General features: G+C 55.3%; 1 protein-coding gene across 7 annotated transcripts in view; it reads right to left on the bottom strand.

Annotated features, from left to right (window-relative positions):
- Positions 1–26,305, bottom strand: part of LOC122442108 (DAB2 interacting protein) — a 212,940-nt gene that overhangs the window by 77,071 nt on the left and 109,564 nt on the right. For all 7 annotated transcript variants that reach the window (XM_043469445.1, XM_043469443.1, XM_043469448.1 and 4 more), the window contains one exon: positions 10,703–10,848. In XM_043469445.1, the coding sequence (XP_043325380.1) occupies positions 10,703–10,848 (146 nt within the window). The remainder of the gene's footprint in view (positions 1–10,702; positions 10,849–26,305) is intronic.

Raw genomic sequence — 26,305 nt, 5'->3', positions numbered from 1 at the left:
CCTGAGGTCGGGCAGCTGTGCAGGGGCCTAGAGCCATCTCAGGTCCACAGGCGGCTGGGTGGGCTAGGAATCTGGCTGCAGGGCTAGCAGCCCCCTCAGCCCATCCGGCCAGAGGGCTCGGCCAGACGCACCCATCTGGCGACATGAGTGGATCAAAGCCTGGGCGGGGAGGCCCTGCCCATCAGCATCACAGGTTTCCCTTATCTTCCTGGGCAGTAAGGAGAGTGACCATGCTGATCTGGGGAGAAGGGGAAGGGGGTGTGCTATGCAAGGCCAGTGAGCCCACCCAAGACCTCTGTCACTCCCCCACCTCACCCAAGGTCATCAATCAACAGACCAAATGCAGCCGTGCTCACTCGCTCTGCCAAGAGGAAAAGAGGTGTGGGGGCCCAGACTGCTGGGGGTGCCCATAGAGAGAGACACTTATAATCACTGAGCAACTGCAAATGTGGGGATGGTCCCGGAGCTAGCCCTAGCCTCACACCATGGGGACCCACCCACAGAGACCAGGAGGAAGGCCCGCCTCCACGGCCACACTCCTCCACCCTTCCAGAACTTCAGCACTCAGAGGAGCCTCCTGCAGAGCCAGGGGTGGCCCAGGACACCCTCCCATGTACGTGTGTGCATGGTCAGTCACTTCAGTCGTGTCCGACTCTTTGCAACCCCATGGACTGTAGCCTACCAGGCTCCTCTGTTCATGAGATTCTCCAGGCAAGAATACTGGAGTGGGTTGCTGTGCCCTGCTCCAGGGGATCTTCCCAACCCAGGGATCGAACTCATGTCTTCTGTGTCTCCTGCATTGCAGGTGGATTCTTTACCGCTGAGCCACCAAGGAAACCCATGTGAGCCAGTAAAACTCCGAAAACATCTAAGTACAGACCCCATCTCTGCCACCTACCTGTGATCAGATAGGGGCAAGTGGCTTTTACCTGCTGGAGCCTCAGTTTCCCCATCTGTAAAATAGGGAGGGGCAGGCCTGTGCAATAGTGAAGAGCACAGATTTAGGAGCCAGGCTTCTTAGGTTAGGATCTTAGCTCTGCCATTCCAGCTGGGCAGGCCACGCTTCCTGGTTGTAAACCAGGGATAACAATAGTCAGTAGTAGCACGTGGGCTGTCGTGAGGTTGGAGTGAGTCCCTCTCTGCGAAGTGCTGAGAGCAGGCCTAGCCCATGGGACCTGTCCATCATGTCAGCTACTACACTGGAGAGGGCCCTGGCTGAGTCCAGAGACCTAGATCCTAAATCCATCACGAGGGTAATCCCTGATAAGTGATTTTACCTCTCTGAGGCCAGTTTCAGCACCTGTAACATGGGGTTGGGAGGATGAAACGAGGGGAGTGCAGAGGATTAGAGATGACGCACGGACAACACACAGTCCCTGGCACGCGGCAGACGCTCCGTAAGGGGCAGGTAGGTTAGTGATGATATTACCAACTGAGCAGCTCGTCTGGAAAACAGACACCACAAGAACAGTGGTTGATGGAGGGGCCTTTGATAATAGAGCCTGACCGCTTGGGTTTGGATCCTACCTACGAGCTGTGTGACTTGGGCAAGTGCTCAGTCTCTCTGGGCCTCAATTTTCTTTTCTGAAAAATGAGGACAAGCAATATCGTTCAGAGTGCTGATGTAAGGATGACATGAGAACGCATAGGAAAGGCAAAGGGCACAGAGCTTGGCCCATCAAGCAGGTGGCCACTCAGGGCAGTGGGTGGTGGTGATATTGCAACACCCAGCAGAGAAGCTTGCCATGAAGAGTGCAGAAATGAAAGGCATCCTGGCCCCCCTAGCTCCACGCCACCTCCAGGGACTTCACCACCTGAAGGCTGTGCAGCAAAGCCCAGGAAAGACAAGACACTCCCCTGCTGGGCGCTCTCCCTCCAGGAATATCAGAATCCCAGGCACTGAGATATTAGTCTTTGTTTAGCTTTGTTGAGATGGGGAAACTGAGGTTCAAAGAGAAGCAGTGGGTGGAGCTGGCCTTGGACCAGCCTACACCTGCTGACCTCCCCAGCAGCTGGCAGTACAGGGCATGGGGCTGTAAGGCAGTCATGGATTCACATTCCAGTTCCACACCCCCAGGCCCAGATTCCCCAGCCCCACCCTCCCCTATCCTTCTCCCCAACCTCAGCAGGCATCTGGCCTCCCCAGCTGGGGATACAGCTTACGCCACCCAGCCTGGCCACCCCAGGGCCTCGGCATAGACCGCCACTCTCATCCGAGCCTCTCCAGGCTGTCCTTAGAGAGCTCCCCTCCCAGGTGGGGCCAAGGACCCCTGGTCCAGCCCTAAATCAGCTAGTCCGGTCCTACGAGCTCTGACCCAGTGGACCTGGGCTTGAATCACATTACTCACTTGATCCTGGTGATTCCAGAGAGGACTGAGTATACCTCTCTGAACCACTCATAACGGGGAAGTTGGCAAGAGCAGTGAGCCTCAGCGGCTCAGGTGGGCCAAGCACTGGACCTGGAGTTAGGAGACGCATCCCAGCTCCAGCTCTGACCCCCTACACCTCTCTGAGCCTCGCCCATTTCCCCTGTAGGATGCAGACCACAGTCATAAACGACCTAACTGCTCCAAGTGCCCTTTGTCGACCTGGAGCACAGGGTGAAAGTGCTTTTCACAGCAGGGAGCGCTGGGCAAGCACGGAAGGACTCCTGTCAAAGGGGGAAGGTAATTTCAAAAAACACCACAACCTTAATAAAAAAGGGCACAGCATGCTCATGGGAGGATTCTAGGTCTCAACCAGGGAGTGGACCGCCTGGCTTGGGGGCCCCCCAGTATGTGACTTTGGGCCAGGAACATTCCCCTCTTGGAGTTTCAGTGAAATGAGAAATACAAAACACTCTTACTATGAGGAATCAATAAGAATATAGCAATGCCTAAGCAAGTTGCTGGGACAGAGCCCTGTCCTCGGCAAAAGGAACAAACTTTAGACAGCGGTTCTCACACTCTGGGGGAACACAATTAGGCCAAAGAGTCTAATCCAAAAGGTCCAGGGTGGGGGCCCAAGAATCTACATTTTATTGGGCATCTTCCTGGGATGGGCTGGTCAGTCCAGCTCAGGGGCCAGGCCCTCGGCTTCTAAGACAAGAGTGGGGTTTTATCAGAGCTGATGTTGGGATGGAATTTCCTGATGAAATCTAGGGAAGGGGGACAGGGGGAAAGAAGGGTAATAGGAGCAGAAGGGTGGGGCTGTTAACATCCTATTAATCTCCTCCCCCACCGGAAACAGTAATTGCTGAGGCGCACACATCCTTCACGTGCTAACAGTCTGCAGCTGCAACACGAAGCTTTGATTACGAATGTCAACAAGACAGAGCATGAAATTAACTTCCCCTTAGTCAGTGGGCACAGGGAGACGCTGCACTCACTCACTGCCCTCGGTATGAAAACGCCCCACGACAATGTCGCATCAAATTAGAGCCTGTGCTACCAGGCTGGCATCTATATCTCTGCCCGCAGCACTCTCTTACAACCAGGTCCTGCAAACAAGCGCCTGAGGCTGGGAGAAAGGTCAGGGCTGGAGGCAGGTGATGGTCCCAGGGTGAACTGGGAGGTGGCCAGAGCTACTGGGACCCCCATGGAGGTTTGCCCACTGGACTAGGGAGGGGGAAATCACCGGGACAAAGAGTAACTCACTCATCTGAGTGCCTGATGAAGGTGGGGGGGAATGCAAACCCAACCTTCATCTGGGTCAATTCCTGCCCTGCCAGCCCGTCTGGAGAGACGAGTTGGGGAGACAGGCTGTTCCAAGGTAGACTGTGCTGAGTTAGTGGGGCAGGCCAGAAGCCAGGTTCCTGTGACCTGGCACTCGTCTGCTCCAGCCTGGCCTGTGACTCTCCAAGTTCACGTGGCGGCAGGAAGGAGGTGGGGGCGACAAAGGGAGGTTCTTACATGTGCATGCCCGGGGTGGGAGCATGTGGCGTGGCCTGCAGGCAGGACCTGGGTGGGGGACACCCAAGCCTGTGCCCCTGGTATGTGTGAGACGCTGTGCGCCCACCCACAGGCTCTTACCCATACAGGCCCACAAAGGCTGGAGAGTCCTTCTGTCTCAGGGGTTAGTCACCCTAACTAACTAACAAGGGTTAGTTTCCTTGTAGCGTGGCTGGGTGACTGCCCCGTCCATAGCCCAGGCTGTGGGCATGCTGCCTGGCTGCTCTGGGGGCTTCAGAGGGTGGGGATGGGAGTGGTACAGCCTCAACCCAATCTGCTCGGGCTCTCCTCGGTCATTTGCACACCCCACCCCCAGGCCGGGAATGCAGCCCAAGTCACTCCTTGTAGGCTGATAGACCAGCACCCAGAAGACCCAGCATCTGAGGCTCTTCATGCAAGAAGCCCTTTTTCCACTCACCCATGGCCGATCACCCAGGAGGCCTGGTTGGCAAGCAGCTAAGCAGGCTTGGCCACCTGGGGAGGGGTCACCATGCCAGCAGTGGGAGTTGGATGTTTTGCTTCTTGCCTTTTTGGTCTCCCTGTGATCTCCAGTTCTCTTCTGTGGCCCTCTAAAATAGCCATTAATTAGAGCCTGGTAATTAACTTTCTGGTTCAAGTAATATTTTGCAAAGGAATTCCATTAAAGAGTCAATTTGCATATCCTCAGACCTGGGACCTGGAAATAGACAGGGTTTTTCTAGGAGAATGGGAAAGGCCCTGCAGTACCCATCAGGCCTGGCAACTAGGCCTGGGCTCTGCTGGCATCTATGGCCACGAAGGGGCTCAGAGGGTGGCTGTCCTGACGGCCTGGGGAGATGCTGAGTCGTGGGAGATTTTCCCCAGGAAGGCAGGCAGTTTTGTTCACAAAACTGGCTGGCTCGGCGGCCACACGCCCAGACAGCAACTACACACCTGCACACAGATACCCACATGTGAGCGCTCAAACACAGAACATACCACACACACCATGAAATGGGGGGTATGTAAACGCACATGCCGGGAGACACGTACACATAAGAAAACAGACACAATAAGAACAGTAGCCAGAACTCCTTGAGCGCCGAGAATGAACCATATGTCCATAATCGACCTACAAAAACATTTCACGTGGTCCAACCCAACATGAAGTGCCAGGCACTGTTCCAAATGCTTTACATGTGATTCCTCATTTCAGATCCACAGACATGTACAAGGATGTTTACATATACACACCTTCATGAGGGCAGATGCGTACTTGTAAGACATACAAAGACATGCGCTCATGTGCATGTCAAAGGCATGTGTACATGCCTACAGACATCTGTACAGGTCAAGGCTTCTCTAGCCTTTAAAACCCCAGCTTGGGGCTGATCACATCCTTACTAGCTAATTTCCGCCGTTCCTAAAAATATTGCCCAGCTCGGATCTTTGGAAGATACACACGAGGGAGCTGAAGATCTAAAAGGAGGGCGATAAAAATGAGAAAGCAGAAATAAATTGGTTCTTTTCCACGTCCAGGTCATGTTCTGTGGCTCCCCCTCCCTCTGGAGATGAAGCCCAGAATCACGTGCTCTTTGGCAGGGCTCCAGTCAGCCCTGCCCCAAAGGTGCCCACGGGGCTCCGAGTATCACGCTGCAGGGGGGCTGGGACCTGCACACAAGGCCAGGCTTCTGGGACGGTCCCACCGCCACGCCTTTGACCGCGTGCCTCAGTTTCCCTGAATCTAACCACCGCTTCACTGCTTACCGGTGCTGTTCAGCAACAGACCTCTCAAAGCGCTGTGTCAGTGCCAGGCTTCCTTACGATAATTATCGGATTAAGAATTAAATCTGGTTCCCTTATGGAGAGCAGAGCAGAGGAGGGGGAGCTGGGGAGCACGCCTTGCAGGTAATTAATGAATTCCCTGTCATACTGCTTGGAAGGCAGAGGCCCATTTAACAAAGATCCACCTACAAGGATGGTGGTGAAGGAACCAAGGAAGGCCAAACAGGGCAAGGAAGACTCTTGCAAAGGGCTTGTCAGAACGTTCAGAAGGCAGAGGACAGGAACAGACAAGACTCTAAGGCAGCAGCACAGCACTGCTGGCCATTAAACCCAGGAAAACAATGTTCAATGACTAACCAGCAAGAAATGCAAATAACAAAGAAATGCCACTCTTCTGCCTATACAAACGACAAAGATCGTGTTACCAGTGACACCAATGTTTTCAAAGGCGTGAAGAAACAGGTGGGCACCCTCAAAAATCTTTGGGGGAGTGTAAATTACTACAGGCTCTCGATGGGAAGCATATTTATCAAAAGCCTGAAACTGCTCATATTTTTTGACCTAGAAATTCTAAAACTTTATCTCATGGAAACAATCACAGATGGAGATAAAAGATGCATATTTAAGGATTAAATACCAGCACCATTTTAATAAAGAAAAACTAGACATTATATAAATGCCCAGATTACTAAAAGAGAAGTATGGTCCAAACATCAAAAATCGATTTTTAAAGTAGCTGGGATCCTCCATACAGCCCTCTTCACCTTTCAAGGAACAGGAGCATCTAGTTCCACCTCTTGAATAATAATACCGCGTGATTGCACATTATTATTCCCACACTGCAGAGAAGAAAACTGAGGTTTACCAAGAAGGATTGACTTTTCCCTCCAAATATTTACTTCCACTTACTGAAAACCTACAACACGGCTGTCTAACTGCTCTCATGTATTATAACTTATTTAATAAAATTTTAGAAACATTTAAGAAATGTGCAAAACCCAGTGTTAGTTGCTAAGGAAACAGCACTGAACAGGACATTTTCTATTAAGTACATGATGAATATATTAATATTAATGTTTCCAACAATGTGATTATCATCAGACCCATTTTGCTGATGGGCAAACTGAGGCTCAGAACAGTTAAGGTGACTTGCCCCAGGAACTGCCTGGCTTCAAATCCAAAGACCACATATTTCCCATTACTCCCAGACACTGAAATGCACAATCATCTCGACATCACCCAAGAGAAGGCGGAGAAGGACCAGGCACTCGCTGTCTACAGCAGGGGAGGGAGAGAGTCAAGAACACCCAGGCGTGGGTGCCCAGCCCTGCCTGCATCTACTGTCAACAGAAAACGGATCCCCTCTTCCATTTCCTCCAGTTCCTCACCAAGCTCCCTCTCCCTGCTTCAAGAAATGCCTCATCCAAAGGGACAGGACTGATTTCTGCCTACTCAGGGCCAGAGGAAGGACCCTGAAAGCCCCCACCTCTACCTCCAAATTATCTTGATCCCTTAGTCTTATACTGCCCGGAATACTACCCTTTGTAACTTTCAGGTGTGGGAACTCCCGGCAACGTACGTATTCCCTAGAAGGGGTAGTCAGTCCCTTGCTCCCCACATGATCAGCCTTGGGTACCTGCACCTGGGTTGCCCACCTGTGTGGAGGGCCAGCATCACCCAGAGAGAATATTGCGGAGGGAAAAAAATGAGGAAGGCACTGTATTGCCAGCTGACCCTCCCAGCTACTTAGGAACATTAATAAATAAATGAGTGAATTACAAATTATCTTCTGGGAGGGCAGAAACACCACATCCAAGATCGCTTTTACCAACATTAAAACTGTCTTGTAAATGAGGCAGGAACATTTCCAGTCTGCAAAAAAAAAAAAAAAATGCTTTTGCCAGCACACCTTTCACCTGGGAAGCCTCGGAGTGGCATTCATTTCTGTTATCCACGGGCAATGATTACCTGTCCTTGGTGCTTATCTCCAGAACCTCCAAAGAAGAAATGAATGTTGAGGGGCCCAGTGATCTTGGAGACCAGCTGGGAACCTCCCCAGGCTGTTTTCAGGGAAATAAGTACAAAGGCTCAAATCCGTGGCCCTCGGACCTCCCAGAGCCCAGCTGTGCCCCCTCCCCAGCCCTGGCTGGCTGGACTCCAGGCTCACAACCAGACATCAGCCCTCTCCCCGCCATCTCCACACCTGGACCAGGCTCCCGTTCCCAGGGAGCCGAAAGATCCCAGAACAGAACCAACTGGTTTCCAACCTCCAGATGAGAGGATCCCGGCAAAAAAATAACCTTCCCAACACAGCAGTTTGAGGAGCATGGCAGAAAGCGTGCGACAACGCCGCTTTGGCAGCGGCCATAGAACAGACAGATTCCCCCAGTGTCAGAACCCAGGCGGCTGCCCCCGAGTGCCCAGCTCTCCTTCTCCACGTGAGGAGGCCACAGGAGCCAGCTCACACTGGCCACCCTAGAGGCCCCCACCCCCGTTCCCATGCCCATCCCTTCACGGAGGCTGCTCTCTGCACTTACCCCCCTCCCAGGGAGAGGCATGGCAGCTCGGCGGGGTCCCATGGAGCCAGGATTCAACCCCCTCCTCACTGTTGAGCCAAGTCGAAGGCAGCTGATCTGTCCACCCAGCCTCAGCAACACCACACCACGTCAGAGTCGGGCGGTGGGGGGGGTGGGGGGGTGGGGGAGGCGTCTCTGCACTTGCCCAGGTTTGACCATGAGCTTGGCGGGTGGGGTGGGGTCGCCAAAGCTGGTTTTACTCACTCGACTCCAAACAGGACGCCTCCAGGGACTGCCCCAGAGATATACCTGCCCGTCCATCCCAGCGGCAGCTGATCAATCTATTTCAGAGCAAGGCAGCAAATCAGGAGATCCCAGTCCTAGCAGAGCCTATTTCAGCTCCAAGGCTGGGTAGAAGGATTTCAAATTCCATCTCTCTGCCTGTCCGTGGGAAATCTGGGCTCCCTTCCTGTGCCAGAGAAGCCTCCAAGCCAGATTTTGTTTATAGAAAATTAATAAGACAATCCCACACCACCGCCAGTGACATTCTGCTCCAGCTACCGTTCACCACCGGCGCTAGAAAGACTCGTAGTTTTACTCCCCACCGCGGCCCCCACTCCGCACCCCTCCGGCCTGTGGCAAAGCTGACCTGAAGTCAAGCTGGGCAGGACCTGCTCCAGGTCATCTCGGCCATGTCCCGACCTCCGCCCGGGGTTGCCAGCCGATTGCTCGGCAGCATCTCAGTGCGGGCTGCCCGCTGGAGGGAGGTAAACACAGCATGCACGCTGTCTGCTCCCGGAGGGCAGACACACTCAGAGGCTGGATCGCCTGCCATCTCTCCAGCTCCCCGGACCACCAACACAAGCATACAAAACTAGGTACGTACACAATGTCTCGCATGCGGGTGCAGAGGGTCCTGACCACTACCCAGGAAAGTGCAGCGAAGGGCATGTTCCCGAGGGAGAAAGCCGGAGAAGGCAGGGGCCAGTCGGAGGGAAGAAGGCAGCAAACCGGGTGGCCTGCCGCCCAGACAATAACAAAGATGGGAATCGAGGTTTTCAAAGACGCAGTGGCTGCACCCAGCACCGAGCTCTGGCCTGGCTAAATCTTCCTGCTAGGACACGCCTGGTCCCCTGGGGCACTATGGCCATCAGAGAAAGGCTGAGGGTCCTGCCTCGGACTGGGGTTGGCAGCGTGGGGCAGGAAACCAGCCGCAGGCAGCAGTTAGGATGCATTAGAGAGAGCAGCTCCCGGTGGATGAAAATTAAAGGTCTAGTAATTCTCCTGGAGGGTGGAAGGGGTACTCTTCAGGAAGATGCTAGGGGTCAGTTAAACAGTCAGTCAACCTTGGGCAGGAGTTGAGCTATAACTTGTACTCCTCTGCCTGCTGGAACCAAGGGGGAGGGGAGAGACATTTTCATTCTACCTGTGCCTCCCCTACAGGGAGTGCCAACTCGCCAATCACACACAGGGGCACAGCCCTATGAAGGGAGGCAGATGCCAGGGGCCTGAGACACAAGGCTGAATGCTGAAAAGGTTCCCTGGTGCCTGCTCATTCCTTCACCTCCACTTAGCCGAGCAGGGACACGTTCTAACTGGCACTAGAATCCATCACCATGCCTGTGCCCAAGCAGGAAGGTGCCAGGGCTGGCACGCTCAAGGAGGGGAACCTGGGCCCCGAAAGGAGAGGCTGTGTCCGCCCAGTGCCCCCACACGCGGACAGGATGGCTTGCCCTTGCGAGCTGAAGCCTGCTCTTGCCAGTGACTCCTGGCAGGCTGAACCACCTCCTCTCTCTCCTCTGCCCCACAAGCCACCTCCCCTTGGAATTTCCACACCTGCTCCAAGCTGGCCCGGGAAAAGGAAACGGGGAATTGGAGACACCCCTGGGAGTGGAGAGGTGAGACAGGGAGCAGCTGCCCGGGGCTGGAAAGGATGAGGCCCTTCTTCCTTGGCCTCGGGCACTGCCCGCTTGCTCGCCCCAGCCCCCAGCGGAGCACGCGCCCTACTTAGAGCAGATGTGTCCCCTAAGCGACCCAGCCCCCTGCTCCTCCCCTCCAGATGTTCACCCTTTTCCTCACCGCTGGGTCTCCGCAAAACCCAGCCGAAATGCCTTTTGTATCGGACACTCAAGGGCTCCAGAGGCAGGAAGATGGATCCTGCGGTGGAGGTGCCACTTCAGCCCCCAGCGCCGGGCACTGCACAGCCCGGGAAACAATGCCCACCACGGCAAGGCAAGGCAGGACTTCTCGGGGAAGGCACTTCCCTCCGGGCCTCGACCCGAGTCTCGGGCACCTCGTCCTCACACACCCCCCCGCCCCGCCCCGGGGGAAGAGAGAAGGGTCCTCCCGTCGCTCCTCCCCGGTCCGAGGTGGCCCCACAAGTTGCCGGAGGGCGGCGTGGGGAGCCCTCGCGCTTTCGGCGCGCCCCAGTCCCGGCTCTCGCTTTGTCCCCGCGCCCTCCGGGGCGCATCCCGGGGCGGCGGCGCGCGGAGGCCGGGCCGGCGGCGGGCTCACCTCTCATTGTCCGCGGCGGAGGCGGCGGCGGCGGCGGCGGCGCTCCGGAACCCCGGCAGGATGTGGCGGAAGCTGTGGTTGCGGTCCAGCTTGGGCTGGCTCTTGGTGCGCTTGATGGAGCCCTTGAGGCGGCGGCTGAGGAAGCCCTGCGCGCGGGGCGACAAGAGGGGGAAGGGGAGGCGGGGTTAGCGCGGCGGCGGGTCCGGGACCCGCGCGGGACCCGCGCCCTGGCTCGGGCGGCCGCGCGGCCGAGGGCGGGCGCGGGCTCGGGCTCGGCCCCTGCAGCTCGCGGCCCGCGCCGCCCGCCTGCCGACCGAGCGCCGACGGCCCGGCCCGCGCAGCGCGGCCCAGCCCACCCCGCGCCACCCGCCCGCCCGCCCGCCCGCCCGCCCGCCCGCCCGCCCGCCCGCCACGTCGCCCCCGCCCCCTAAGCCGCTGTTGCCATGGCGACGCCGAGCCGAGCCGCACCGGCCGCGACCGAGGATGCCCGAGCCCCCCCGGGCGCGGGGGCGGGGGGAGCCCTCGGGGCCGAGGGGGCGGGGCTGCAGAGGGGCGGGGACCCTCGGGGGCCCTCCGCGGCCGCAGCCCCCTCACCTCTTAAGAGTAACGAGGTCACACCCCAAACACCTGGAGGAGTCCACGCCCCCCTCCCGGTCCGGGATTGCCTCTACCGGAGAGGCGGATGTTCTAAGTCTGGTTGGTACAGATGGGGGAAACTAAGGCTCTGCAGGAGCAGGCGTCAGGTCCTCTGGCGAACAGCAGGCCACCAGGTCACCTGGTGGTGACACGCAGCTCCAGGTCACCTGGACCCCTAACCCGGGCGACTTTCCTTTCGCAGGTGACTGTCACAGGTTCTTGGGGTGGAGCCCTTTGCCTGGAACCATTGTACCCCAGCAGGGGCAACCCCTCTGGGGACAGGGTGACCTAGTATCTGGCTCAGGGAGGAGCTGAAGGGTTTGCTGAGTATCCACACTGCGGGCTTCAAGCTTTGGAGCCACCTCTGGAGGGAGGCTGAACCTTCTCTAGGGGGACTGCTGGTTGGCCCATTCATGACTCAGGGCAGTGGGGAGTGGCGGGGGTGGTTTAGCTCTTGGGAGGAGTATGGCAGATCTCAGCGGGGCTCCCCATGTAGCCATTCATCCATCTATCAGGCTGCACTGGACTCTGACACCTGAGCCTAAGCTGAGCACAGCCCCAGAGTGCCAGGTCTAATGGAAGAGACAAGGAGACATCGAACAGTACAGCAGGTTGAACCAGTGTTCTGTTTAGAGGTGATGGGATAGATTGGGGGCTGAAGCGGCACAGGCTGGGGTGTTCTGGACTTGGCACCTTCAGGCAGTTAGAGGGAGGGGAAAACTGAGGGAAGAGGGATTCCCTGTGAGTCAGGTTGTCCAATAGGGATTTGGGGGACTCACCCACCCCAGCCTCACTTCCCGGTGATGTAAGAACAGAGGGAATGGGATATTAACTCATTTGGAAGTTAATGTTGTACACAATCTGAACACCACATTTCATCCATCACATACTAAAGGGTAGGCTTGGCAGCTCTCTCTGGTCTGGAGAGAGAGTTGGACATTTGCTGTAGGCCACACCCTTGCTGGATCTGTCCATCTCCCTGACTCTAGCACCCTAGATGTGATGAAGGCAAATGTTGATTGCACACATCATCTCATGTCACCCACACAAAGAGAAATGACAGAAAAACATCCCTTTCTGCAAATGAAGAAACCTCACTCAGAGGTGAAATGACTCACCCAAGGACACACAGCTTCCAGGCCTGCCTAATGTCCATAGGACCCCCCTCCTCTGCCCACTTTCTTCAAGCTTTCCCTATTCTGATCTTTCTGCCCCTACTTTCCCCTCCCTCTCAATCTCTCCCATCCATAGAGGACCAATTCTATGGAAGGGGACTCAGATCCCATAGCCACACGTCAAAATTCTGCATATCCTTCAAGGCCTAGCTGAAATGCTATCTTATTCAGGCCTTCCCAGGTAGTGGAGTCCAAATGCCTCTCACCTCTACAGTCTGGTATTACCCATCAAAGTACTCTAATCACCTGCAGTTCAACAACTAGAGGGTTAGGGACCCTCTTCCAGAGGGTGACCCACAGACAGTATAAGGCATGATGCAGACGTATCACAAATGGTGGCAGGCCAGGGGAACAGCATGCTTTCTGGGAGACACAGCAAGAAAGCAGGGACTTGCACCTCCAAATAAGCTCTTGCCTCCCCCAACCTTGGCCTCTTGCCAGGTGTGGGAGGAGGGGGAAGCACCTGGCTAACTTGGAGGGGTTCTTCTCTCACAGGTGTTGTCATCAGGCAAGTGCTGCCAATGGGCTTATAGTTTTTCTTGGTTTTTATTCTCCACCCTGATGAAAATTTTACAATTTTTACACTTTTGTGGTCCAAAGAACCAGGGAGCATGTTTCACAATTTATGTAGCTCATCATGTAGCAATATGGACAGTTCCGTCCTATTCCTGAGTTTAAAAAAAGAGTTTTCTTCCTCCTAGGAGGTTGAGTGGGACACATAGCACTTTGTCTTCCCACCCTCACCCATCAAGGTTACCTTTAATACTCATCTGGTAAGCATTACTTGTCATCTTTGAAGTCTATTCTGAATGTACCCCCTGGCACCCACTCTTATACCCACCCGGCATAACCTTGCGGACTCAAACTCTAACTAACATTCACTCATTTCACCATTGTCAAGAGCCTACTACATGCTAGACACAATGGCCAAGACCATGAATGCTATGAGGTTAGCAAGATATAGAATAAGAAGAGGACAGAGAGCTCAGATTCACTGGGAGGATGACTATTCAGGGGAACAGAGAAGTCCCCCATTAAGCCCCACCTCCCCACACATGTCCACCCTGGAGGACCTTGAATCCCCTCGAGGACCCAGCTCAGGGCTTTACATATGGCAGGTTGAACAAATGCTCATCATCCCAGAAGGCCACAGCTGTAAGGGTACTCAGATCCAAAAGACTGTATTACAAGGGTGAGGAAGGCCCAGAGAGGGGAAGGGTCTTTTCCATGGTCACACAGCAAGGGTAATCAAAGACTCTGGCCTCCAGTTCCCTGCCCTGTCCAGCCTCACAGCTTGCCTACTGACCTCCTGCATGGGGTGAAGGGACAAGGGTGGCTCCCCAACAGCCCTGAATGAAGACAGATGACCTTTTCTCCTATCCTTTCATGGGCAGGCCCCAAGACATGATTTCTGGAAGCAGCTGCAGCCTTGAACTCAGATAGAGGGACTGACTGGCCTTCAAGTCAGAAAATCTTGTTCTAGACCCAAGTCAATCTTTAGTGAGGGACAGTGGGCAAATCACATCCCTTCTTTCAATAAAAAAAGGTACTCGAAACTCACTGTATGGAGCCCACTGACAGTATCCAATGGCTGAGAGCTGGGAGTCAGAGACCCACAAATAGGGTTCAAATCCAGCTCCAGAGACCACTGGCTGCAAGATGCTATGCAAGGCCCCTCATCTCTCTGAGAAATGGGTGGGGCCTGCAGGGAGGATGAAGTAAGACAGACAAAAATCTGGCCCTAGCCTTTCACACCCCAGGGCCTGGGTTTATCTACCTCTCCAACAGGCCGTCTCTGACTACATACTCTAGCCCGGCTGATCACATCCCTCAGACCAGCTGAAGTCCTATCATAGCACTTGTGTTCAAGTCCTAATTCAGATAAGCTATGGGCAAATAACTGGACCTCTCTGAGCCTCAATGTCCCTACCTGTGAAATGGGTTAAGGATGATACCTACTCTGTGCGCACTAAGTCGCTTCAGTCCTGTCTGACTCTTTGTGACCCCATAGACTATAGCCCGCCAGGCTCCTCAGTCCATTGGATTCTCCTGGCAAGAATACTGGAGTGGGTTGCCATACCCTCCTCAGGGGATCTTCCCAACCCAGGGATCAGACCCCCCATCTATTACGTCTCCTGCATTGGCAAATGGGTTCTTTACCACTAACGCCACCTGGGAAACCCTGCTTATAGGGTCATGGAAAAGATTAAATGAGATAAGCTATCGTCAGTAAAATGGTAAATACTAAGCAACTAAACACAGTAGTTGCTAGCTTTATTATCATTATTCCCTAGGTTGGTTCTGATACAACCACCAGTTTCTGCCCTGAGAAGGTACGTGACCACCCCAGGTGGGAGTCCGTCTAGGCTCTCCGAGGAGCTTAAAAGCAACGTGACAGCAAGGACAGGGCTGGTGTCATGCCCAGTGAATGAATGAACGTGCTTGCAGAATTATCCTGCAGACACAGAATATGGCTCAGTTTGGTAGTTTTGAACTCTTTTAAACACCCGCTTTCTTCTAAAGCAACCTCACAGAGACTCTGAAGGTTCAAAGTGCCCGGCCAGGCGGGGCTGCTCCGGTGGAGGCCTCAGCTTTCATTCACTGGTGCAGGGTCTGATATCTAAAGCTCAGCGAGGGGCCTGCCCAGTCCACGGGGACCAAGCCTGCCCCTTCCCCAGATGGGGTGCTCTGCCTCTGCTAACACAGCCCTGTTCCCGTGCGTTTAGGTCAGCACGGCCCCAGGGGCTTTAGCACAAGCTGCTGCCTGGTGTCACTACCCCCAACCCTTTGGTGACTGGGTGTGGACAGCCCTCTGAGCCTCTGCCCATCTCTGTGACAACTCACAGCCTATGTGGACGTCCACCCTCCCACCAATCCATGTCAATGTTCCAAGCCCCTTGGGCTTCCATCCATGTCAATGACCAAAGGGCAAGAAAGTCCGGAGTGGAGGACAGACAGGCCCGTGGGGTCTCTGGCTGGCAGGACCCAAGTTTTCAGCTGCTCTCCCATCCCTATTCCTGACACTCCAGTTCTCTGCCCCCAAGCTGCCCCCTACTTCTCCAGGAAGTTCCGGGAGACCTTCTCAAAGGTCTTTCAGAATTCCAGACACGGGATTTCTTTGCTCACCATTTCAATCAATTCCACGTGATGATGATGATGATGATAAATTACCAGTTATGGAGCTCCTGCTCTGCCAAGTCACTCTGCCCGGGGCACTCACACAACCCGAGCAGATCCTGGGGAGGCGATCCTAGGGGGGCCAGATGCCTCTGATGGGGAATCTTCGTGAGGACATGTGCTTCAGAATTCAGGAAGTTTGGGGTTTTCAAGTGGGGAAGCAGAGGCTCAGAGAATTTAAGCCACTTGCCGAGAGTGGCAGAGCTGCTAGGTGGGCGAGCTGGGACCGTAATCAGGAGAGTTCTAGTCTCTAAGAGTGCGGGGCAGGGATCCCTTTACACATACATGCCTGCCACACACAGACACACACACACACTCAAGTGTCAGAGGCCAGAACAGAAGTTGACCGCTCAGCCCCTCCTCCCCACCCCCAAGGCCCTATGCTGGGCCTGGGGAAAGGTGGAAAGAAGGGAAGGTGGGCTGTTCCCTGAGTGCAGGATGTCACCTGCGGCTCACAGGTGAGGATCTGGAGGTTCAGAGAGGGGAGCCTCGCCCACTGCCATCCTCATGGGTGTATCTGTCCCCACCCAGGAGGCAGCGTCCGGCAGCACGAGGGTTGGGGGGTAGTGTGTGTTTGCATTCCAGCAACAGCACTTGGGCACCTGGGAGCCATGGGTCACCACTGGACTCTCAGCCCACTTCTCACCTGAATGTAAAGCACACAGCACCATGCGTGGCACATAGTAGGTGCTCCGGCAGCCCCCGACTCCATCATCTATTTGGTCCTGCTTCCTTCCTAAAGGTAAGCTTTCATCACCTTCTCCCCTTTAACAAACCAACTCCGAGTCACTGCCGATGGGTGGGTGGGCCTGACCTGTGACAGTGCTCAGGATGGAGGCAGAAGCCCAGGGCGCCCCCTCAGCCCAGGCCCAGCTTCTCCTCTGTGGCCATAGCTAAGGGCTGCACCCAAACAAAGATCCTTCAAAGGAGGAGGCCATCTGAACAGGCGTGTCTCTCCATTTCTTTCTGAGGTTCTGTGCAAATGCCAAAAACTCACTTAAACAGGAAAGGGAGGGGACAATTCCACCTAGATATCACCATCTCTCTGCGCCCCAGGTGAGGAGACATACTGGACCCAGAGGCTGGCAGGCAGACCTGATGCTCTGGCGGGCTGAAAGGAGCACCTCACTCTCTCCACCCTAGTGCAGGCTCCAGGGAGGGGCGGGGGTGGTTAAGGAGTCCTGCTTCCAAGAGAACAGGGAGAGAGCCAGGAGGGCCCACGGCTGGCAGCCAGGCCAACGCCCACATGACACAGGGAGGCACCTGAGACCCAGAGAGCAGGGGGACTTTCCCAGAGTCGCCGAGTGGGGCAGTGGCAGAACCGTGGTCCAACCGGGGTTCCCCTTTCTCCTTACCCAGTGCTCTTGCAACATCAGCATGCTTCCAGAACCGCCCAGCTCCCTGGGTTTCCTCTTTCCAGGCCTCAGTCTTCCCATGTACTATGAGGGCCTGGGTTGGGTGATCACCATGCTCCTTTCTAGAGTTGACATTGGACAATTCTCTAAAGCTAGAGCGGCTGCCTTCCACAGCTGGGCTCTCCCATGCTTGGCACTAGCAGTGCCAGCAAATTCTGTGGCTTTGCCCCAATCCTTCAGATGCACAATTCCTCCTGCCCTCTTTCCCGGCTCTGGGGGCTCTGCCCTCAGCAAGCGCCAGGCCTCCCCGGCCACCTCCCCTGGGAACTATGCACCATCAAAGAGGGTCCCAGTTGGGGAATGACTCAGTAATGGGGGAAATGTCAGACACTGAAAACAGAGAGGAATTTTAAGGCAGGATCAAGTTAGTGCCTTCCCAGTGGTCACCTAATCACAGGCCACCCTGTGCCCATAGAACCCTCCCTAAGCCCATGCCAGTGCTCCTTTGAACGTAAGTCCTCCACACTCCACCCTACCCAGAGGAAGCGGTCTACTCAGGTCACACAAAGAGAACCAATTCATGGGCCATGAGAACCAGGAGAGGACTGGAGCCTGATACTCAGGATCACTCTTGCATTAAAATACTGCCCAGAGGGACTTCCCTGGTGGTCCGGTGGTTGAGAATCCACCTTGCAATACAGGGGATGCAGGTTCAATCCCTGGTTGAGGAACTAAGATCCCATATGCTGGGGAGCAACAAAGACCCAACACAGTCAAATAAATAAATAGATATTAAAAAAAACAGTGTCTGGATAACTACACTCAAACATGTTCTCGTGCAGAAATGTGCTGTGCTTAGTCGCCCAGTCGTGTCCGACTCTTTGTGACCCCACGGAGATTGTAGTCCGCCAGGCTCCCCTGTCCATGGAATTCTCCAGGATTCTGGAGAATTCTCCAAGAATACTGGAGTGGGTAGCCGTTCCCTTCTCTAGAAGATCTTCCTAACCCAGGTATCCCACACGGCAGGTGGATTCTTTACCATCTGAGCTACCAGGGAAGCCCAGGAGAAATACCCAGGGCCAGAAACACACCCAAGTTCAAGGACATGCATGGCGCACATGGTGGGGAACATGGTCACAGAGAAATGCATGTATGAACAGAACAGGCCTCCCTGGCACCACCAGATACACACACAAATGCATGTGCACGCCAATCAGCACACACATAAATACACACTACCATGAAACACACAAGTAAACATACAAATATACTGAGACAGGCTCGCAGATTGATACACATACTCAGCTGCCATCAGGCACTCGTAGACTTACACTGACGCCTGGGCCAAACCCACCAGCCCACATGCATTCACGAGGGTGACCGGTAAGCGCAAAGAGCCAGGAACCCAGACCTTGGGCCCGAGGGGAAAAACTGGCTCCCTGTAGCGGTCTCCACAATCAGGCAGGTCTCATTTTGTGCCAGTCTCCGAGGACGACCTCCTTGCTTCTCTCGCACCCTGATAACTGTCTTCACAGTTCCCTGAACGTGGGGTTTCTGGGCACCTTGAGGCCTGGCAGGTTGTTCTACAGGATCATACCCCTAACCCAGAGCTGGAGACCCCTGCCCCAAACATCTCTCCCTCTCTCCATCACCGCACTTGAAACAGCACCACGTGACACACCTCTTTAGGTCTTAGGAATCCCTGGGAAACGCAAGTACTTTCCCTCCCCCTTCCACCAGTTAACGTCGTGGGCCCTAGGCCAGTGACCTAACTACCCTAGCCTATTTTCTTTTCTGTAGAACGAGAAAGATAGTAGCCAGCCCACAGGTTGTTGGAATGAGTCAATGGGATCACGCATGGAAAGAACTCGGCCCACTTCCCGGCACATGGCAGAAATACTAGCTCCTATCATCAGCACTGTCGCTGTCATTGTTTTTATTGCTCAGACTTTGCTCAGCTCCCAGGGGCCAGCCCAGCGATTAGCCAGAAGAAAACAGAGAGCAGCAGATCCCAGAGCAGTCTCTAGGACCCAGAGCTCCTGTGATGGAGAAGGGGGCTGGTCCACTTTCCTGAGCCCCAAGAAAGGCTGGCTCTCTGCCCTCAAAGCCCCCTCGGTCCAGCTGGAGAGGTGGCCCAGGCCGTTCCTAGGCACCTGCAGGAGGTTCCTGGCTGCTTTGACCACTCCAACCCTGCCACCCTCCCCCTGTTCATTCTCCAAGAGCATCCAGAGGGACCCTTCGAAAAACAGATGAGATCCTGTCGTGGACCAGCTGCACTCCCTTCCACAGTTCCCCAGGGCTCCTGGGGTGAAGGCCAAGCTGCCTGGTGAAGCCCCTCAGGATCTCCGTCTGCTCGGATCCCAGGGGCTTCACTGGTACTCCTGCCACAGGGCCCTGGCGCAGGCTGTTGCCACTGCCTAGAACAGAGGCCCCCTCTGCCCAGTGGGCCCTGCACACCCTTCAGTCTCTCCTCAGCCTTCTCAGGGGCCTCCCCAATGCCCTCAGATTGAACGAGATCTCCCTGCAGACCGATCACACTTGTAGTTATACATCTGTTTCAGACCTCCCTCCCCTACGGAATTATGGGGGCCCTCGTGGCCTGGGTCCCCAGTGCTGGACGCCTGGCAGGTATTGCATATATACTCCCTGAATGAATGAACAAGTATTTATGATATAAAAGAAGAATGAGAAAGGCAGACAGAGAATATGCTCTGAGAGGCTTAAAGGGAGTCCACTTGGGGTCAATCTGAGTGGACTTGCTGGAGGAGGCAGCCTTTGAGGGCATAATAGAAACACTGAGTGAGGCAGCGGTTGGGCTCGCTGAGATCATCTGGGGCAGGGCAGCCATATAAGGGGTATTCCAGGCAGAATCCCAGTACAGGCAACGGAGCTGAGGTAGGACAGCAGCAGCTCTGACAGGCTTTGAAGGCCCTGGCGTGATCACAGGTCTTCTGACTTCCAAGTTACACACCCCCTCCCCAGTGCAGAGGATGCCGAGGTCAAGGGGGGCCCTTAGAAACCCTGAGAGTGTAGAAGAGGGGGCATGCAGTTGGGAAGGTGGGATGGGGAAATGAGGACATCAGAGAGGCCATCCTGGTACCTGCCAGTGCCCAGGACTGAGCAACATCAGTGACCAGAAACCAGACACTCATTCCTACTGTCTCAAGCAAGAACGTGATAACCCAGAGCAGCCAGGAGTGACTCACTGCCCCATGAGTCCTCCGGCGCGCCTCATAAGCCCACCCCAGAGATCTGGACGGCCACATGCACTTCATCAGCTCTTTAAGCCCTGGGCCAGCCCTGACCTCAGGGCAAGTCCAGCTCCCAGCCACATGGCTTCAGGAAAACCAGCTCCCTCCGGGAGCCACACCCCTGCAGCCGGCTCTCTCCTCTCTCCCTCTGCCTCCCTACCAGCCCCGTCACTGAGGCCCTGGCACCAGGCCAGTCTTCCTGGGGTGACTCACTGCTTCTCTCCCATCAGCACGTCTCTGTCCTGCGCTCTGTGTGAGAGAACGCTCTCAACAGAGGCTTCCTGGCAGGAGTAGCAAGAAAACCGTGCGCAGACACAAGAAATCTGGATTCAAAACCCTGCTCCTGCTATTAACGGTAACAGGAACTATTCCAACGCATCAATAAGAGTAAGCCAGATGTATTTATTAAGCTCTGTCTCAGCTTCAGGCACTATATCAGAGCTTTACATGACTTATCCTAATCCTCATAGCCCAATGTGCAGATAAGAAAATGGGGGCTCAGAGATGTTAAGCTACTTGCACAAGATTTGAACAGCCAGAAAGTGGCAGAGCTGGGTTCCACCCAGGTAGTCTGCCCCAGAGGTCAAGTCCTTCCATCATTCCATTACTGCAGTATGAGGCTCTGAGCAAGCAACTTAGCCTGTGACTTGGTTTTCCCATCTGTAAAATGAGGAGATGGCCTAGCTGATCTCTAAATCCCTTTCCAGCTTAGGCATGCCATCTTTCCCCTCCCTGGTGACCCATTTGCAGGTGAAAACAAGGGGGCCTTCTGGAGACAACAGCTTGCCTGAAGGAAGGATGCTCATGGTGGAACTTCAGGCCCTGCTGGGCCATATGGAGCTTCTGTTGGGCAAGATGGCCTCACCCTGCCCCACTCCCAGGCACCTTGCTGGCCAGGGCTAGCCCTGGAGCATCAAGGCAGAGGAGAGGAGCTATCCTATTTCTCCCTGGACCATAACCCACCAGGGAGCACCAGGACCCCAGGGTGTTCCAGCCCCCAAGGCCAGAGTGGGAGGGAGAGGCAAGAAGCAGGGGGCAGCCCCATAAATCCACCTGAGTGAGCAGTGCGTTTAAAAGCCCTTTTCACTACAGGATACAAAACGCACCATTTGGGGAGAGGATTTTATAGGCTATTTCTCCTTCTGGGTTGATTTACCGTCTACAGGCCAGGCTCACCTGGGCGCCTGCCCCTGAGGGATCATGGGAACCCATGCGGTGGAGGCAAGGTCAATTTCAAGGCGAGACTGTGGTAGTTCAGGTGGCCTGTCCTGACCTCCTCCCAAAGTGGGTGGCCACTGGCCTTGGAGACATAGTGGGCCGTCAGGAGCCAGGGGGTGTTAGCTCACCCACTCCCCTCACCCCACACTCACTCACTGGATGTATTCACTCCTCTCATCGCTCACACATCCCCCACCCAGCCCCTCCGGTGTCCGCCACAGGTGAGGCCCTGCCCCTGTTCCCGGGGCTCAGCGAAATCAGAAATAGCTGCTGCCCTTAAGAAAGTCACCACTCTCTCTGGTGGATAGTTAAGTCACGGCATCTGTGTTCTGGGGCCTGGGGTGGGGAGGCCTGCAGGAACCGCGGTGGGGGTGGGTATGGGGGAGGGAAGGAACTTTCAAGGAAGGGAAATGGGGAGGAACCGTGGGCAGATAGGCCAGCCTGCACAGAGGTACGGACCCTGGGACAGCCCCGGGGGCCTCGATGCAGGCAGGGGAGCCAGATTCCCCCCTCCTGGCAGCCATTGATGGCGCAGGAGGGGGGCAGGAATGATCACGGCTCGTTTTAGATGTTCCTTAAGCAATTCCATGAGAAAAGTTACTCATCCCCCGGCAGGGCCTTGTGTCGGAAACAGATGCCATTGCCGCCACTTCCAAAGAGGGCCTCCTGGCTTGGGAACAGTTCCCACCCAAAGACTCAGATATAATTATGTCTGCGATCCAACCCAAATGCCACTTGGTGTGACAGAGGCAATCACTTCATTTCTATATGGGGTTGGGGGGATGGCATCTGAGCTCTGGCCCCCCACTCCCAGTTTCCTGGGTTCCCTAAGAGAGGGGAAGGCCTTCAGGGGCCACAGGTTGGGGTGGGAAGAGGGGAGCAGTTTCCTCCCACCCCAGAGTGTCTGCCCTGCTCACACCCCTTCTGACATGGAGGGGTGGAGGGGGTGGCCAGAGCAGCTGCAGACAGGGGTGGGACATGATGAGACCAAATGCCAGCTCTGTCCTCGATCAGTTGTGTGACCTGGGACAGCACCTCTCCCCTCTCTGGGCCTCAGTGTTCTCATCTGTAAGACGGAGGGACTAGCAACACTGGCCGGCAGAGACTGGGCTGCGTGTGTGGGCCGGGCTCTGCAAGACCTTCACTGTCCAGGCTCGCAAGCTGAGCGAGCTTCAGCAAGTCCTTCACTCTCCGTCTGCCTTGGTTTTGTCACTTAAAAAAAAAAAAACGGGATTTGTGTTATGTGCCTCATGGTATCATCAGATGATACCCAGTGAGGGCTCAGCAGAGGGTCTGACCCAGAGGACTGCGTAAAACAGCCTTTGTGGCCACGCCCCCCTCCTTATGCAGACAGTAAGGAGCTGGGATTCAAACCCAGCTGGACCGGACTTTTGTCAGAGGACAACCATGATGGAGTGTCTATTAGTCCAGCCCGGTGACCACAGCGCAGAGACACTGCCCACCCACCTGCACCCGGGCCCCTCCTCCTGCTGGAAGGCTGCCTGGGCCCCAGACCTTGCCCCTCTCCATGTCCCTGATGAGGGTCCCCTTTCACAGGTGCTAAAGCTCTCCGGTCAACATAGTCCGGTCAGCTCAGCCAACGGTGCCAACCCAGTTGCCCACGGGTACTCCTGTTTGGAGCTGTTCCGTCCACCCGGCAGTAGGCTCTGCAGTCTGCGTTGCTGGACCCCTTGGCCTCAGACAAAACACCCCGGGATTTCCACTCTCCTTTGGGAGTTACCGCCCAGGCAGCCACTCGCTGCCCTCTGCTGCCCCCAACTGGGCAGAAGCCTTCCTGCGCGGACACCTCCGGCTCCTTCCATCTGTACTCACCACCTGGGAATTTGGTTTCTGGTCTCTTGGGGACCCCTGCACACCCTCCCCCACCCAACCTCCTGGTCTCAGAGCGGAGGCCTGCGAGCTCTGTGTGAGCAGTCATTTCGGACCCTCAGGAGGAGGCATGGGGCAGGGAGGACCAGAGGCTCTGGGAAAGGGGCGGGGTGGGGTGAGCCCCGCCACCAGCAATCAGGGCTTTCTGCAGTTTGTTGTGAGATTGTTGGTGGAAGAGCAACCCTGAGGGCCAGGGGTTCCCGTGCCACTTTACAGAAAACAGAGAGGTCGGAGTTGGAGACCTGGCTTGAGCGATCCCACAGAGGGAAGCCGTGGGGCTAAGATTCAAATCCTACCCCTCCCAAGTAGACCTATGGGAAGAGTCAGAACTATGTCCCCAGGATGGTAGACCCCAGGAGGCAGGGGGAGGAGGGGGGCTCCTGATGAAGAGAGGGAGAAAGACAAGACGCCCCCCAATAGCGTCTCACCTGCCAATCACAGAGAGCCTGACACTCTGCTGTGAGTGACTCAAACACCCAACTGATAAGGCTCCTTTTGTGCAAGGACCCTTTGACACAGGGACCGAGGGAGTCAGCCACCGACACCTTAGTGGGGACCAGTTTATCCAGCTCCTTGTTGCCCAACAGGCTGAAGTGCAGGACCTTACAGGGACGTCCTAGAAGTACTTCTGGAGGACCCCGGGGGCAGAAAGGGGTGGGTGGGTGGGGTCAGAGGTTGTCCTTATTCCCCTCTCCATCCTCCCACCCAAGCCAGCACCTCCTGCAACGAGGCAGCAGATTCCAGGGCTCCTTGAAGTGAGTTCTTCCTTCCAGTTCTGCCCTCAGGGACCCCTGCAAGGGCATTCTAAGCTCAGATGCTGAGGGCAGGGATGAGAAAAGCAGCTTGCTCGCTCCCCATCCTCTATCCCCCACTCCAGCCCTGGTCTCTGATGTTATTGGGGGGCATCTTTCTCCCTCTCTTCACCAGGACCCCACCACCACCTCCATCCTGGGGACATAGTACTGACTCTTCCCATCGGTCTACTTGGGAGGGGTAGGATTTTAATCTTAGCCCCACGGCTTCCCTCTGTGGGATCGCGCAGGCCAAGTCTCCAACTCTGAGCCTCTCTTATTTCCTCTCTAAACTGGCACAGGAACCCCTGGCCCTCAGAACTGCTGTTCTGCCAGCACTCCAGACTTTCTGGAAGGGAAGAGTGGGCAGAGACCAGGGGCTGCAGACTCTCTCAGCCTGAGTCAGGTATGCTGCTCTAAGGACACAGTGCATTCCATCCAGATCTGCTCTGGCTAGTTCTGGCCGACCCTCACCTCCCTCTCTAGGGACTCCATACTCCTATTAATATAGCCTCCCATCCTGTTTGGTCTGTGAGCTGCAATAGATCTTCTGTCCCTTGTTTTCCAGCCACGCCCTCACGCTTCAGCCCCTCACATTGCTCCCTGTTCCCACTATCACTTGCTCAAGCTATTAATATTTCCCATCTCTCAGCCTCCAGAGGGGCTGTCCTGGCTGTCAGTCCTTTCCCTTCACCTGCCCAGAAATGACTTCATGAAGCCCCAGCTAACCCTGCCTGGTAGGCAAACAAACCCTGTATGTTTGCAGGTAGAAACTACCTTTTATTCCTGCGTGTGTCAATGCCCCCACACAGGCCCTGAAACATAGTTGAAATTGTTAGTTGCTCAGTTGTGTCCGACTCTTTGCGACCCCATGGACTGCAGCCCACCAGGCTGCTCTGCCCAAGGAGTTCTCATTGGAGTGGGTTGCCATTCCCTTCTCCAGGGGATCTTCCCAACCCAGGGATCAAACCCGGTCTCCTGCATTGCAGGCAGATTCTACCATCTGAGCCACCAGGGAGGTCCTGAAACATAATTGGTGCTGGTTAAAAATTTATTAAAAGAAAGAAAACAGGAAGGCAGCGAAGGGAGGGAGGAAAGTAAGTTAGTGCATACCCACAACAGGACTCGCAGACCACAGCTTGACTCCCATCTCTACCACTCATGGGCTGGGGGACCCTGGGCCAGTCCCTTCTCCCTGAGTCTTACTTTCCAAATCTGTAAAATGGATCTGATGAAACTGCCTTCTTGTTTATTAATGGGGCAGGCAGCCTCTCAACCCTACCAAATACCACAGCCTGCCCATAGTCCCAGGCCTCAGATGCTGGCCTGGCCTTGATTCAGGAAGCTTCAAACAGCCCCTGACCCCATACTCCCACCCTGCAGACTGTCCTGGCCAGCCCTGGCCACCCTGGGCTGTCTGTGACGATGTTCCCATCTCCTGCATTCCTCCTGCAAGAAGGCAGACACAGACCAAACGGACACAGACCAAAATGATAGTAATTTGCCTTTGGTGTTTAAACAGTTTAATAACAATTAGGCTCCATGAAAGACAGGGGAGGAGAAGGGTTGAGGCTAAGGGGCCTGCTCTCTCCACCAACCCTCTCATCTGCAGAACAATGGCCAGACACTGGGTTGGGAGACCAGACACTGGGTTGGGAGACTCCAGCTCACCAGATCACGTGACTCAAGAGAGCAAGGGACAATAGCCTCGCAGGCAAATTTCTGGTACCACGAGGTGCTGGGGCACCCAATCCGGGGTCCAGCACTCCTATCTGCCAGCCATGCTTCATAGCTGACATCCCTCTGCCAGTCTGTGGGCCACAGACATAAACATGTCCCATGTAAATATGCTTCAGCCTGGAGTGATGGAGGGAGGCCCAGCAGGTGTTCCAGGCAAACCTACTTTCTCTGGGTCTCAGTTGCCCCATCTGTGCAGGGACAGAGCTGGCCCCTGTGATCTGGGGGTTTGACCAGCTTTTCTGTCCACGGGAGTCACCTTAGCCATCAAGGGGCACTAATGGGGCAGATGGGATGGGCAGACCAGGAGGAGGCGCTGTGCTGACGAGCCCTCGGGGGCCTCCAAGGGTAGTCAGACTCACAAAGTTCATTC

This window comes from Cervus canadensis, chromosome 5 (assembly GCF_019320065.1).
Source record: "Cervus canadensis isolate Bull #8, Minnesota chromosome 5, ASM1932006v1, whole genome shotgun sequence".
Classification (NCBI taxonomy): domain Eukaryota; kingdom Metazoa; phylum Chordata; class Mammalia; order Artiodactyla; family Cervidae; genus Cervus; species Cervus canadensis.
Note: the sequence above shows the minus strand (reverse complement) of the source record. Positions and strands in the feature narration are given on the sequence as shown.